This window comes from Haemaphysalis longicornis, unplaced genomic scaffold (genome assembly GCF_048455015.1).
Source record: "Haemaphysalis longicornis isolate Haplotype H1 unplaced genomic scaffold, Haemaphysalis longicornis Haplotype H1 scaffold_12, whole genome shotgun sequence".
Classification (NCBI taxonomy): domain Eukaryota; kingdom Metazoa; phylum Arthropoda; class Arachnida; order Ixodida; family Ixodidae; genus Haemaphysalis; species Haemaphysalis longicornis.
Window position 1 is genome coordinate 109,361,371 of NW_027526225.1, and position 13,260 is coordinate 109,374,630.

General features: G+C 48.6%; 1 protein-coding gene across 1 annotated transcript; it reads left to right on the forward strand.

Moving 5' to 3' along the window:
• Positions 1 to 1,482: 1,482 nt before the first annotated feature.
• On the forward strand, positions 1,483 to 13,253 carry LOC144161773 (beta-galactosidase-like). The gene is made up of 6 exons (XM_077692374.1): positions 1,483 to 1,731; positions 1,804 to 1,988; positions 6,568 to 6,865; positions 8,705 to 9,001; positions 10,829 to 11,242; positions 12,825 to 13,253. The coding sequence occupies exons 1-6, from the start codon at positions 1,483 to 1,485 to the stop codon at positions 13,251 to 13,253; spliced, it is 1,872 nt and encodes a 623-aa protein (XP_077548500.1).
• Positions 13,254 to 13,260: the final 7 nt, after the last annotated feature.

Here is a 13,260-nt window from a genome sequence, read left to right on the forward strand (position 1 = left end):
ACGTAAGACACCGTCGCTTACACCAATCGGCCAGTGTCGTCTGAGACAACCCCAAAGCCCCGCAGTGCTGTGCATTTAACGAAGCATAGTGCGCGCAGTACCAACAGCAGTATGCATCGACACTTCTATGTTTATGTGTGCTTTCGTAACTTCCACTGTTTGTCGCACCATTCTTACTGATATAAAAATAATGTGCCCTAATTTAAGCGCAAATAGTTCGTTCGGTAAGCTTATAAGTTCTGCCTAATTTGCGTTTGCTTTTCCCGGCCTCCGCCGATCGCAGAGCTGGCTGGTATGACATCGTAGGTTCTGTTGCGGGGAATGAATGAGTGGGTCGCATGGCCATTTATTTTCCCCCCCTAATTATACAGCTTATTTGAGCGACGTTTACGTTAAAAGTGGTGTCAGCATAATTCTAACGAGGCAATCTTTTTAATAAACCAAACTGTATTTTGCCTTCGCGGCGCCTTTAATTATTTCGTTTTCATTCGTTCCTTCATCGCTTCATTAATTCGATTGTATCAAAACGCGCAGCTGCGCAGCTGTTGCTGGCATTAAGTCGTGATATGAAGACAATTGGCTTTATTCCTGACACTGATATCCATGCACGGGACAACACACAAAAACAAGAAAACGAATGTCAATTCGCACGCTCTGGGTTTGTCTAAGAGGCACACAGCGTCATCAAGCGACGAAAAGAAAAAAAAAAAAGAAACGTTCGCTCACCTTTCATACACAGACAATTGTTGAACGAAGCACTAACAAGCTTTCCTGCAAAAGGCTTCCACGTAAGAAAAAAACAAAAAACAATTGGACAATAACAAGGTTGTTGCAACCCGACTGGGAACCGACTATTCTGGTAGCAGAGCTGCCGCGTCACTTGAGCCGTTCTCACGCCGGCACAGAGAAACGGCTTCACAGTATCGCAGGGTTTCACGACAGGATAACAGAGAATACGAAAAAAAAAAAATCCGCACTTACAGAAAACGAAACCAAACAAATGTTAAATTTGCTCTTCAGAAATGTCCCGGCAGCGCTGTTCATAAAAACCAGACATCACTGCCACGTTAGTGCTGATACGTCTAGCCAAAAAGGCAGCTCACCGCTATACAAGAGCACCTTATTAGGGCATGCATCGGATGGTTCAGTCTGCTATGGATCTCTTAGAGAAGTAGCTTTCCCTGCTCTCGAGGGCTGACTAGCACCAAAGGGGTGATGTAACTAAGCTTCGGGGTACTGAGCATGCATGATGCTCTCTGGTTTCCATAGATCAAAATGCACCTTTTGTTTTCGTATTGTGGATCACGTGACAGTCCCTCGAGCTTCTAACCATGTAAGTCATCCCTCTAGTTAGAAGTTATCACTGCCAGCAATATTGAGATACAACGACAGCAAGCAAAGTACGCATTGTGCGCGCCCTGTGACGACATTGACTCGAGGATCACGGGAAATATGGGAGGACAATGGAGCTTAATGGCGGTCATGGTCTCCATTTGGGGCTTATGCGCGGCCAAAGGTAACCGTTCTATCTCCATTGACCACAGCCAGAAGCAGTTCCTAAAGGACGGTCAACCGTTCCGCTTTGTGGCCGGAGAACTCCACTATTTTCGAGTGCCGCCAGAATACTGGAAGGACAGACTGTACAAGATGCGAATGGCGGGACTCAACGTGGTGTCCTTCTACGTCGAGTGGTCCGGCCACGAACCGGAACCGGGACAGTACAACTTTGAGGTGACTCACACCACCTTTGGTGAGCAAAAACACTAATCTTATCGTCAAAAATCCCCTTCGGTTATCCCTCAGGGCATGTACGACTTGGACGAGTTCCTGGTTCAAGTGAAAGAGCAAGGTCTTCTGGCCATCGCCCGACCCGGACCGTACATCTGCGGTGAGCGGGACAACGGCGGACTCCCGTACTGGCTGATGAGCAAACATCCCAATATGAAGTACCGCAGGATCGATCGGGAGTTCCTAGACGAGACAGACAGGTAGGCCTTACTGTGTTTGATCGGTCTAATGCCGAACGTGTTCAATGCCTGTGTCTTTCAAACGGAATGAAATCTGCGCTTGGGCCCAAGTAAGCATATGTCCATTCAAACATACGTAAGGTTGTGGGCTTCCAATCGTGGTGAACGAAACAAGCAAATGGTTAGTTCTTCAGTAGCAAGAGAAGGGTGATGACGAGGGAAAATGACGATTCCACCACTTGCAAGGCAATCACGGGTTGTCACGAAGGTGGGGACCAGAACGAGGGAACCAGAAAATGCCGTATGAGCGGACAATGGGGTCAAATTGAGTCGCCGCTCTTGAAGTATCATCCTCCTATTCCAGATAGAACATTAGAGTGTCATCTAGGTACTCACGCATATTAGTGAGCAGCGGATTGAGGAAGAACATGCGTGCGTTTGCGGTGTGTGAGTCTATCCTTCACCTTCTATCCTATCCAGTGCCTGCACCATTTCTGAAGAAAGAGGAGTTAAACCGACGGTTTCAGCTGGCAGCCTGATGCCGAGCTCATGAATTCAGGCATACCCGCTAAAAATGAGAGATCTTCATGAGGAATCTCCTTGTACTCTCATTTTCTGTGGAACACACATTGACAGCTCTCATCCGAAAAGTGTTTTTACGCTCTCTACACGTTCACTTATACCTAATCCGTAACATGAAGGGTGATGCCGCTTGCCAGACCGTGCCCTTAAAAAGCATACCGTCAGTGGAGTAAGGGCCACACCGTTCCATTTCGATTCCCGTGTGCGAGTAGGAGGAATGACAGGGTTGTAAGCTACGCGGAGAGGTAATGGGGAGGTGGGTGGAGGGGGGAGGAAATTTTCAGCATTCACTGCGAGGGAATACCTGCAGTTTTTTGAGCCACCGCTATTTTACCGGCAGCATGTGTTGGACGACGCCCCAGGAATGTGTAAACTTGCGCATTGCCCACTGTTTTCACATGTTATAACCGTTGTACTATAGCTAATTGATAAAAATGGGAGTTGAGTCTGCGTTGACTGGTGAAGTGACTCGAACCTGGAAGGTTCAATCAGTAGCCTTAGCGTTGGACGTATCACTACGACGAAAGCGATGTGTCAGGACGTAGTCTTTGCCACAAATTTCCCGGCCAAGCCAAAGCCTTCTGGACCATAAAGAATAAGCTTAACCTTTGACTGTAACAAACAACATTTATTACAGTTAGAAGGAAATGTGTTTTCACATTTCAGCCTCGAACGAGACGTAGGCTTGTACATTAAATTTTCAAAACGACGCAATGGTGTTCTCAATAATGGCGTCTGTAACGAGAAAACGCCTAGTCAAAAAAAAAACAGAAAAAAAAAACAGCTGCCGGTGGCCGGAGTCGAACCTGCATCCCTCGCGTTATGAATCCGGCGTTTATCCGATCGCTCCATTTCTTTTTTTTTTTCGTTTTTTCCTGCTTGACGACAGCACAAAGCACACGGCCCTGTACATAAATTAGTAGCCCCAGCAACCAGTCGGATAAAGGGGGAGGCTTAAAACATCTTAAACTGCGCTAGAACATCCAGAATGGGTAACCACTCAGGTTTTTCCGGCATGACTCTACACATCTTATATACGCAACGCTTTCAATGAAATACTCTCGCACTATGCGAGCACCCTCTTCGGCATTATGAACTGCCATGCGAGTTCACCTAATAGGATGCAGACTAAGTGCCATGAACGTATCATAGGGCACGCCTCCATCATTGCTTACGGCCAAAAAGCGAATGCCGTAAGGCATTAATGGCAAGACTTTTTCAAGGTTCGTTGGAGGATGTCCCGACATGGCCGACGCGGTTTCACGTTTGACGACACGATTTTTTACGGCCTCTGCACGTTCGGCATGGACTAGAAAATTTCGGCAAGGACTCTACATATACCCGTACAACCTTTCGCTTGGAGCGATGCGATACATCCCATTCTAAAATAATGATACCACGCCGTAATTATGAGTGTAATAGAAGAAGGTGAAATACTATAGCATTGTGAAAACGGACAATGAGAAATGAAAGCCAAATACAAGATTGGTTCATTGAAAAGACAGCCTTGTCCCAATAATAATGATACAATTTTATCCCCAATTTCAAAACAAACAACCATGACATGAAAGAAAACATATGAAAACTGGCGACTCCCCAGCAACTTTTAAGCCGGGTTTTGATGACGCCACAGGATCTTGTTTGTACGATTGCTTCCTCTGACCAAAGCCGCCTCAAAAACAACACAGTGCGATTGTAGTCGGGCCTGTAGCTCCGTTTGGTCGCATAACTTGAATGCTTACCTGCAATTAACACGGTGTACCGTGTTTTTAATGTTCCCTCGATTGCCTTACTTCTGACTTCGTGCAGCAGAAAATTTGATTTTTTTTTCAATTTTTTTTGTTATTTTTAGGTTAACGAAGCATCTTTCCCGTCTAGAATTGATCTGAGTTTGTTCTCAAAGGCTAGTTGTTTGGAAATGAACGAGGCTGTATTTTGGCGCCAGAAAATAAGAACTCCACCCCTACCGCCGCCTTCTGCTCCCACCTCCAGCCATCGAGCCACCTACATCCGTCGAGCACGAACCAGCTCTCTGCCATGTGACCTTTTGTAGCGTAAGCTACACTGGCCTAGCTTGAGCAGTTTCTCGTGGACCCTGAAGGGCCGTGCTGCGAAAGCGCGAGGAGCATTGGATTGGATTGGATTAGATTGGATTTGGAGTGGATTGGAAATGGAATCCAATTGGAGTACGGGTGCGTAGAGAATTAGGTCTGCACATTCGCCGGTCTGCGCATTCCAAAGGAGTGACGTCATAGCCGCGGCAGACGCACTGGCACCGGCGCGTGCCCAGCTGTGCGCCTCTGTTGCGCAGTAGTCAAGTCTGACGCTGCGCCGGAGCCACTTGATAGCAGTTTCGCGTGGCTTCTGGAGAGCCGGGGTGCGCATGCTCGAGGAGCAGTGCCCGGACTGGACTGGACTGGACTGGACTGGATTGGATTAGATTGGATTGGATTAGTTGCTGAACCTTAGCTCACGCTACGTATATCCTGGCATAGCCGAGCTAAGTCACTGCTAATTTTTTCCACCATCGAATACTCAACTGCTTAGTTCTCCCATATTGTCACGTCTGTCGCGTTCACCCCAAAACCCGACACACCTACTGGTCCTGTCCTTGTGCTACTCAATCACCACGCTACCTATTCCCCGACGCTCGCGTCGTCTTCAAAGACCCCTTATTCCTGGGTCACTCCTCTTGTAAGTCTCCGTGCGAAAACATGGCCACTAGTCTTGGAGCACGTAACTTTTGTTTTGGCCACGCAGGCCGCCTTCACCGCCACCAGACGGCGGCATAGCTCCATGCCCTACCTCAAATTCCACCACCACCGCCTGATGGATCAAACTTTCGCGATTCTGACATGAATCGTATGTTAGTAAAGAGAAAGCTTTCTTAGTGGGACCCATCGCGTCCTGTCAAAAAACTCACGCATTTACCCATAGACCAGTTGGTCGATCGAAAAGCTGTGATAATGCTTCTGGACACGCGGCGCGTGAGTGAAACGGAACATCCATTGTGCCAAGACGGTTACTTGAACTTCCCGAAAAAGAAATGGTTCTGTAACACAACACACGCATTGATCACCAAGAATACAATAGTATATCTTTCTCTCATAAACGGCTGTCGTCGGTTGATTAGGCTCCATGGGAAGGGGTGCGACCGCCTTTCAACTTTCCAGGAAATTACCTGCCACTACCGCCTCTCTCGCCGGCGCTACCATCCACCCCACTGGTCCCTTTCTATCGCAGAGGAACGATACTGGCGCCTTCTCCAAACCAATACTCTCCCTTGTCGCACCAGGCTACATGCAATTTATTCTTCAACATTTCTTTCTCCCGAATGCCCCGACTGCGGAGCCCCCTGAAACAGTCTCTCATATCATTTGGCAATGCCCCCCGCCCACCCAACGTATTCTCCCTCATCTCTTCTGAGGAGCACTGGGAGGCGGCGTTAGGCAGCTCGGACCCTCAAGTCCGGCGAGGACCTGCTGAACGAGCAGCTCACGTCACCGGCACCCTGCGCTGGTCACCACTCGTCGTTAGTCCAACTATATATAGTGCTCGAATAAAGTCTCTCTCTCTCTCTCTCTCTCTCTCTCTCTCTCTCTCTCTCTCTCTCTCTCTCTCTCTCTCTCTCTCTCTCTCTCTCTCTCTCTCTCTCTCTCTCTCTCTCTCTCTCTCTCTCTCTCTCTCTCTCTCTCTCTCTCTCTCTCTCTCTCTCTCTCTCTCTCTCTCTCTCTCTCTCTCTCTCTCTCTCTCTCATAAACCATGTATCGGTATACATTTAGATGGTTCATAGATGCGTTTACTTAGTCCGCGAAAAATCGTCGAATAGGTTCGTCCTTCGTTTTCGACGTAAAACTTCGAATTTTGACGATCGATTGGTCGCACTGACAGCGAAGGTCGCATGCACTTTTGGCGCAGGTTGTGACGCACTGATGGCGCAGTTTTGATGGGAGAACTTTGTTTAGAAAGGGAGGAGAAAGTATTTTTCTCTGTCGTCCCTAACTGGCAAACGCCGCAGGTGGTTCGCGAAATTGGGAGAAGTGCTTAGGCCGCACACATACCATAATGGGGGCCCCATCATCGCTGTGCAAGTAGAGCACCAGTACGGCTACTACGGCGTCTGCGACCACATCTACATGGAGCACATGCTCACCACGCTGGAGGTGCGCGTGGGCCGCGACGTGGTGTTCTTCCGCGGAGGGCCCGTGGTCAGCGAGCAGTACGCGTGCGACAAGGTCCGCAGACTCCTGGCCACGGGCTACATGACGCCCAACCAGAGCCCGGCCTCCCTGAAGCCGGTGATTGACGCAGCGCAGGTAAGGGTGGTTATTATTAAGGACTATAGTCTTTCTTGGGCTACTTAAACACACAAATTTCGGACTGTCTGTATGTCTGTCTGTCCGTGACTCGACTCGGCCACCCGGCCAAAGTGAAGCAGAAACTGCGCGATACTCTTATATACCCACAGCAAAATCTAAACCTCTAAGTCCGGTGTCATTGTTCACACTTGTCAACATTGTTGAACAAGAACAAGACAATCCGAAAACATAAGGCAGAAAATCAATACATGAATGATATTTGCATTGTTCCTTTATTAAATAATACACGAGTGCTTGGTTTTTGCGATAGCAAATAAAATACATCAACTGCAGAAACCGTCGCCTGCTGTTGCCCCGCGCTACCTGGCGGCATTTAAAAAAATCAAGTGGAAACAGCAACGAAAGGTTCCACTAGATAGGTTCCACTTTCCGCTCGGAACGCTCGTGAAGTAGGGCAACGTGGTTCTATAAACGTTGTAGTAGGGTGCCTCCATTCACGCTCGTCTCCGCCGTACGGCAGCGCTTGCATCGAGGCACCCAACCTGGAGCAGTGGAACGCGGTAAATTTAAATTGACTTGAGCAAACCTCTAGCCTGTTATCTTGGGAGGAGCGAGACGGGAGAGGAATAGCATGGGAGGTTAGCTGGAAAGACAAGGGTGGCATTTATTTGACAGAGGCGCCGGTCCACTATCGTCTTTTGTCGGCATTTGCAACGAGAGGAGCAGATACGCGGCCATTTTTTTTTATTTCCAATACTGCCGGTCTCTACTGAGACCATAGCAAGTGGGAAAACAATGTACAGATACAAAGAACGCTGATCGCGTCAACTTCAACTATGGCCCTTATGACCCTCGTTTGAAGTCACTGGTATGACGGAAGCCACTCTGGTCGGGATGAATGTTGAAGAATAAATGACCGGGATGCCGACCATAAAGTTCGTAGGTTTAAAAAATTAACGTTTGGGCTCCCACTGTAGCCTCGGTCACAATGTAACTAAGGTTACCACGGCCAAGGCTACCGTGTGGAAGCCGAAACATTAATTTTCTGAACCTACTGACCTTGTGGTCGGCGTCCCTGCCTTTTATTCTACCATACCCCTTGTTGCAACGAAATACCTATACACAAGACTTGGCTTTATTCGAAGTGTTTAATGGACCCCGCTTCGTTGTATTCAGAGCATATCATTTGTGGTTTTAAACGAAGCATCGCTTATCACAAAGCCAGTTTTCTGTAATCAGATTTTGTTATAATGATGGTTTACTTCCCTTTTCTTTGTGTGCGAGATCAATACACGTCTGTCGGAGTGTGAAGCTTGTCAGTCAAGTTAATGCAGCGAAAGATTGCCGTACGAACAAGAAAGATGGCTGCTAGGCGATGCCGAAGGGTTCGGGTATGCAAAATAAATCAAATAACCAAGGTCGCCAAGAATAACCAAGCATCACCCCCTAGCTCGAATGCTAACCTTAGTTAGGGCACTTTTTTTTCTCCAAGCCATGCGCTCCTTATCGCTTTCTGACCGCATCCATGACGATTAAAAATTGCTCAGTAGCGAAATCTTCACCAATAAAATAAGAATGGCCCCTTTTTTTTACTTTTCCGCCATTTCCTTGTGTGTGCATGCAGGAAACATTAAAGTTACACTGCACAGCGCGTTTGCTGCCCGAGCGTGCACTCGCGCGTGCGATGGCTTTTACCATTGAATTTCCTCCACAACATTCTCCCTTTCACTCTAGGAGGTGCAGTGATAGTGCAAAAGAATAAGAATAAGAATAGACAACCCGTCTTCGAAAAAGAAGACCCGCACGTGTTAACTGTTAAACTCGTTTAACCCGCAGAATAAGCCGAGCCCAATGGTGATCAGCGAGTACTACACGGGCGGCATGGACTACTGGGGCTACGAGCACGTTTGGCGCAAGAGGGAGACCGTGGTGGAAACGCTGAAAGCCCTGCTGCAGCTCAATGCCTCCGTGTCCCTCTACATGTTCCACGGAGGCACAAACTTCGGTTTCACTGCTGGCAAGAGCCTGGGACACGCGCTCGTAACCAGCTACGACTACGGGGCTCCCCTCGACGAGGCCGGCGACCCGACGCCCCTCTATCACGACATCCGAAACCTTATACAGAACCTGAGTGTACGTATACCGGTCCATGTACGTAGCGGGCCTCTTACGTAACGTTCCTTGTACGTAATGGTCCTTGTACATAACGGTCCTTGTACGTAACGGTCCTTGTACGTAATGGTCCTTGTACGCAATGGTCCTTGTAAGTGCCGGTCCTTTTAAGTACCGGTCCTTGCACGTAACGTTCCTTGTACGTAACACTTCTTGTACGTAACGCTCCTTGTACATAACGGTCATTGCACGTAACGGTCCTTGTACGTAACGGTCCTTGTAAGTAACGGTCCTTGTAAGTACCGGTTCTTGTAAGTACTGGTCCTTGTGTGGGGCTGAGGTGGCACGGCCTTCCCTCGGTCCCAAAATTTTCAGTTTTCTTTCTTGGGAGGAGGTGAAGGGGGAGAGTGAATAGTGAACCGATGAGGCAACTGATTCAATTTGTGATCAAGTAAAAAATCCCGGTAATGTCTTCGAAGTCATCAGCGCTTAGAAATCAGGTTTCACAAACAAAATGTGTCGTTTTGCCATATCCCTGACAACGAAGGGATGTATAATAAAACAACCGGAAGCCTACGTAGACAACGCCCAGTGTTCCTCAAATTTCTGTTTTAGGATACCTAACTCATTTATTCGTTTGCGTTATCATTGTTACATTTTTAAAACAAATGTGTTTTGTTCCAGGATACACAAACATTTGAGGGACGTCATATCCGTCACGGAAATTAAGCCTGTACAACGAAACAAGCGGCCTGTAGAGGGTGCACTCGTGCACGGAGGGTCTTATTGCGGGGAAGCAACCTTTAGAACCAAAGAGTACGTTATACTTACGGTTGTTCGTTTTCTGGTTTCATATTTTAGCACGAAAGTATTTTATGCCCGCATACACCAAGATTTCACTGACGTCATACCCGTCACGGAAATGACGCCAGTACACCTTTGCCGAAGCGATACGCCAGCAGAACGTCGCTCACCAAGCACACCCACAACACAGCCGCCGACCCGCAAATAATGCTCAGCGGCAGAATTCGCGGCACATTTCACTTTCGTGTTTTACCGATTCCTATAACGGAGGAATCAACGACAATTTTTACTTTTTTCTTCTTTAATGGTGTTCTCCCTCCGGAATCGCAATCCCGCTACATGTCATTTCTGGAAAGGACCTCATGTTTTCTTTTACGTGCAGAGCACTTTAGTGTCTCGCCTTGTCGTCGTAGCTCGCTCGCTTGACCCAAGTAACGCCACACTGCGTTCTGTCGTAGCGGCTGTCACCGCGGCGTAGCCCAAAGGCTCCGAAAGCCAAGCGGCTTATATAGTCATAAGCGATCGAAACTCCTGACCCGCCGGCGCTTGTTCCCGTGGTTTAGCGCAGAGAAAACTGTAGGTAGACTTGAGGCAAAATATACGTAATTAAACAGCAGCGCCCGCGTTCAATTAGTTAACGCTCGGTGGGTTGGTTTTTACGATACTACGCGAAAAAAAGTGGCAGTGGAAAGCCGGCACGTGCGGGGGGAAAAGCAAGCACACACAGAACACAACTCCCGCTGGGGCAGTTTCAGGTAGGGGGCGCGCGAGCACTGCGAAGGCGGAAAATTTGAACTGCATTTGGTTGTAGCAGTGACCGGATAACGGCGCGCTACAGCCCATTATGGCGAATCACTGCTCTGCACTTCCGACGGCTTCCACGTCGAGTAGAACGGCTTCAATTGTTATACATTCGCTTTCACAGCTGTTGGAAATGTTGAAATATTTCGTTAAACGTGAAGAGTTCGCGCCATATTTCTCGAACACAGATGAAGCACCAAGTTTAGTGCGTTTACACCCTTCCCTAACCGTGCTTCCTCGCAGTACCTGGAGTTACCTTCGGGCGAACCCCCCGGCGCTTCCGAGAAGCTGAACCTCGGCGTCGTGACCCTGGATGCGTACGCATCCCTGGACGACGTGATGGAGCACTTTCGCACCCACAACTGGACCAAGCGAAAAGAGTCTGAGTTGCCTCTGACCTTCGAAGACTTCGGACAGGGCCTGGGCTTCGTGCTGTACTCTACAACCGTGCAGATCGTCACAGCGGCTACGGCCAACTTGCAGCTGTTGCAGTTCGCCGACCGGGCGTACGTGTACGACAAGAATAGCACCAGCTACATCTTCCGCACCATTCCAACCGCCAGCCTCCAAGTACCGGCGTCCAAAGGCGAGCGCCTCAGCGTTCTCGTCGAGAACATGGGCAGAGAGGCGTACACTAAGACCTTCAAAGACCCAAAGGTAAGCCACAGAGACAGAATATTACTTTGCTTCTTCGGCCAGATTTAGGGGAAATCCCCAAGCGGAGTATGTTCCTGCGAAGAAAAATCTGGCATCCACCTGAAATGTCGTCATACGGCTACAAAGTAAAGCTACTACTGAACTTTCTCGTAAACATTGCATTATCCGGAAACCTCGCAGTGCCTGACTTCGACTTGTTGATCAGCCTCCTGGTTAGCTCGGTTGGTAGGACGACCGCGCTAGTTTGGCGGTGGTCCAAGGTTCAAATCCAGGACCAGGACAAATTTCTCTTCAACCCCGAAGTTTCCGAGAAAGTTATAAAGCTTTCAACTACACAGCCGCATGGCTACTTTTCAGAAAGATGACAAATTTTCCTTCGCACAGTTTGCTTCACGAAGAATACTGCATCGCCCCCGTAACAATGACACCAACTTTATCGTAATCTTCAAACAAACAATTCAAGTAACATCATCGTGATCATGTGACCTCCGGTTGTGTAAAGTTGGTTTTCTGGCAGTGCGTTCTGGTTACGGCACCTGCTATTATTGAGGCCAGGAAAGCTTCGCTTTATTATTGGAAACAGGTGAACCAGTGGCCACTGCCCAGCCACTTCCCGGCAATTTCGCTATGACGTCACGCAATGTTGCTTGTGCGAGTTGCAGCTACCGACCGAAACCATTGCGAAGAAACACGACTGGGAGATTGTAGAGGAGCCCCTAGTTTCGTTTCATGGTATAACTTGAATTTTGACCTACAGATTTTACGCTGATATCTGTTTTCAGTGGCGGCTCTTGCTACGCCCCTTCTTCTTCACTATTTACTGCATGTTTCAGGCCAAAAAAGTCTTTTGTGACTTGAATGGAGCCGAGTGAGTTGCGAAAGGCTAGTTCTTTATAATTGAACAAAGTTTCATATTGCATTCATGCCGTCTTTCAAGGCGAAATCACGTGCAGCGACGGCGACAAGCGACGCGAAAAGCGTAAATCGAAAGGTAAAGTAAAAAGGTAGTGTGGGCGACAGCGACAAGCGAAAAAAAAAAATAAAGCACTCCCGCCAATGCCCTCCGTCGCTGTCGCCCACACTACCTGTTTGCTGCACCCTTTGAGTTATGTGGTTCGCGTCGCTCGTCGCCGTTGCTGCATGTGGTTGATTCGTAAGGATGGTTGACCCACAAGGTAACCGTCAGTATCCTTGAGCCTGCTCATCATCATCATCATCATCATCGAGCATATGTACATATGTCCATTACAGGACGGAGGCCTCTCGCGCTAATTTTCAAGAGCTCCTACCCAATCTCATCCGAGCCCATTCTTAAGACCGAACGTTCCACATCTGATTCCTGTGTCTAGTTTCATGTCTTCTCGTAAACTCCATCCCTTCCCTGGTCGGCCCTTGTTACTTTTGCTCAGGTAGTCAACCTGTTGTGCGTTAACCATGTGCACATAAGGTTGGTGACACTGTTAGGTTTATCATCTGCCACTCACATGGTATAAACACTGTTTGTCTCCTCAACAGTACGTCTATTCTGTCTACATTTGCCATTTGTGTGTACAGCATCACCGAATAGTCGTCTCTCCAACAGGGCTTCACGACCGCTAATCTCAACAATATACCGCTAAAGAACTGGACCATCGAGTCCGTTCCACTCTCGTCGGTCGAGGACATCGACAGGATTCGGGAGACGCTACAGGTGACAGAGACGACAAGGGTCACCGGCTTCTACGGAGGAAGCTTTACGCTCGCCGAGGGTCAACAGCCCCTGGACACCTTCTTGGACCCCACAAACTGGACCAAGGGGGTCGCCTTCATTAACGGCATCAACCTGGGGCGCTACTGGCCGGTTAGCGGACCCCAGATCACCCTGTACGTTCCGGCGCCTTTTCTGAAGCCGCACCCAGAAAAGAACCACGTGATGCTATTCGAAATTGAAGGCGCACCGACTGGCTTTCGGAGCGTCAAGTTCGTCGATAAGCCGCTGCTCAATGCGTCCATAGCGACTCCTCGTCCGTGATACCAGG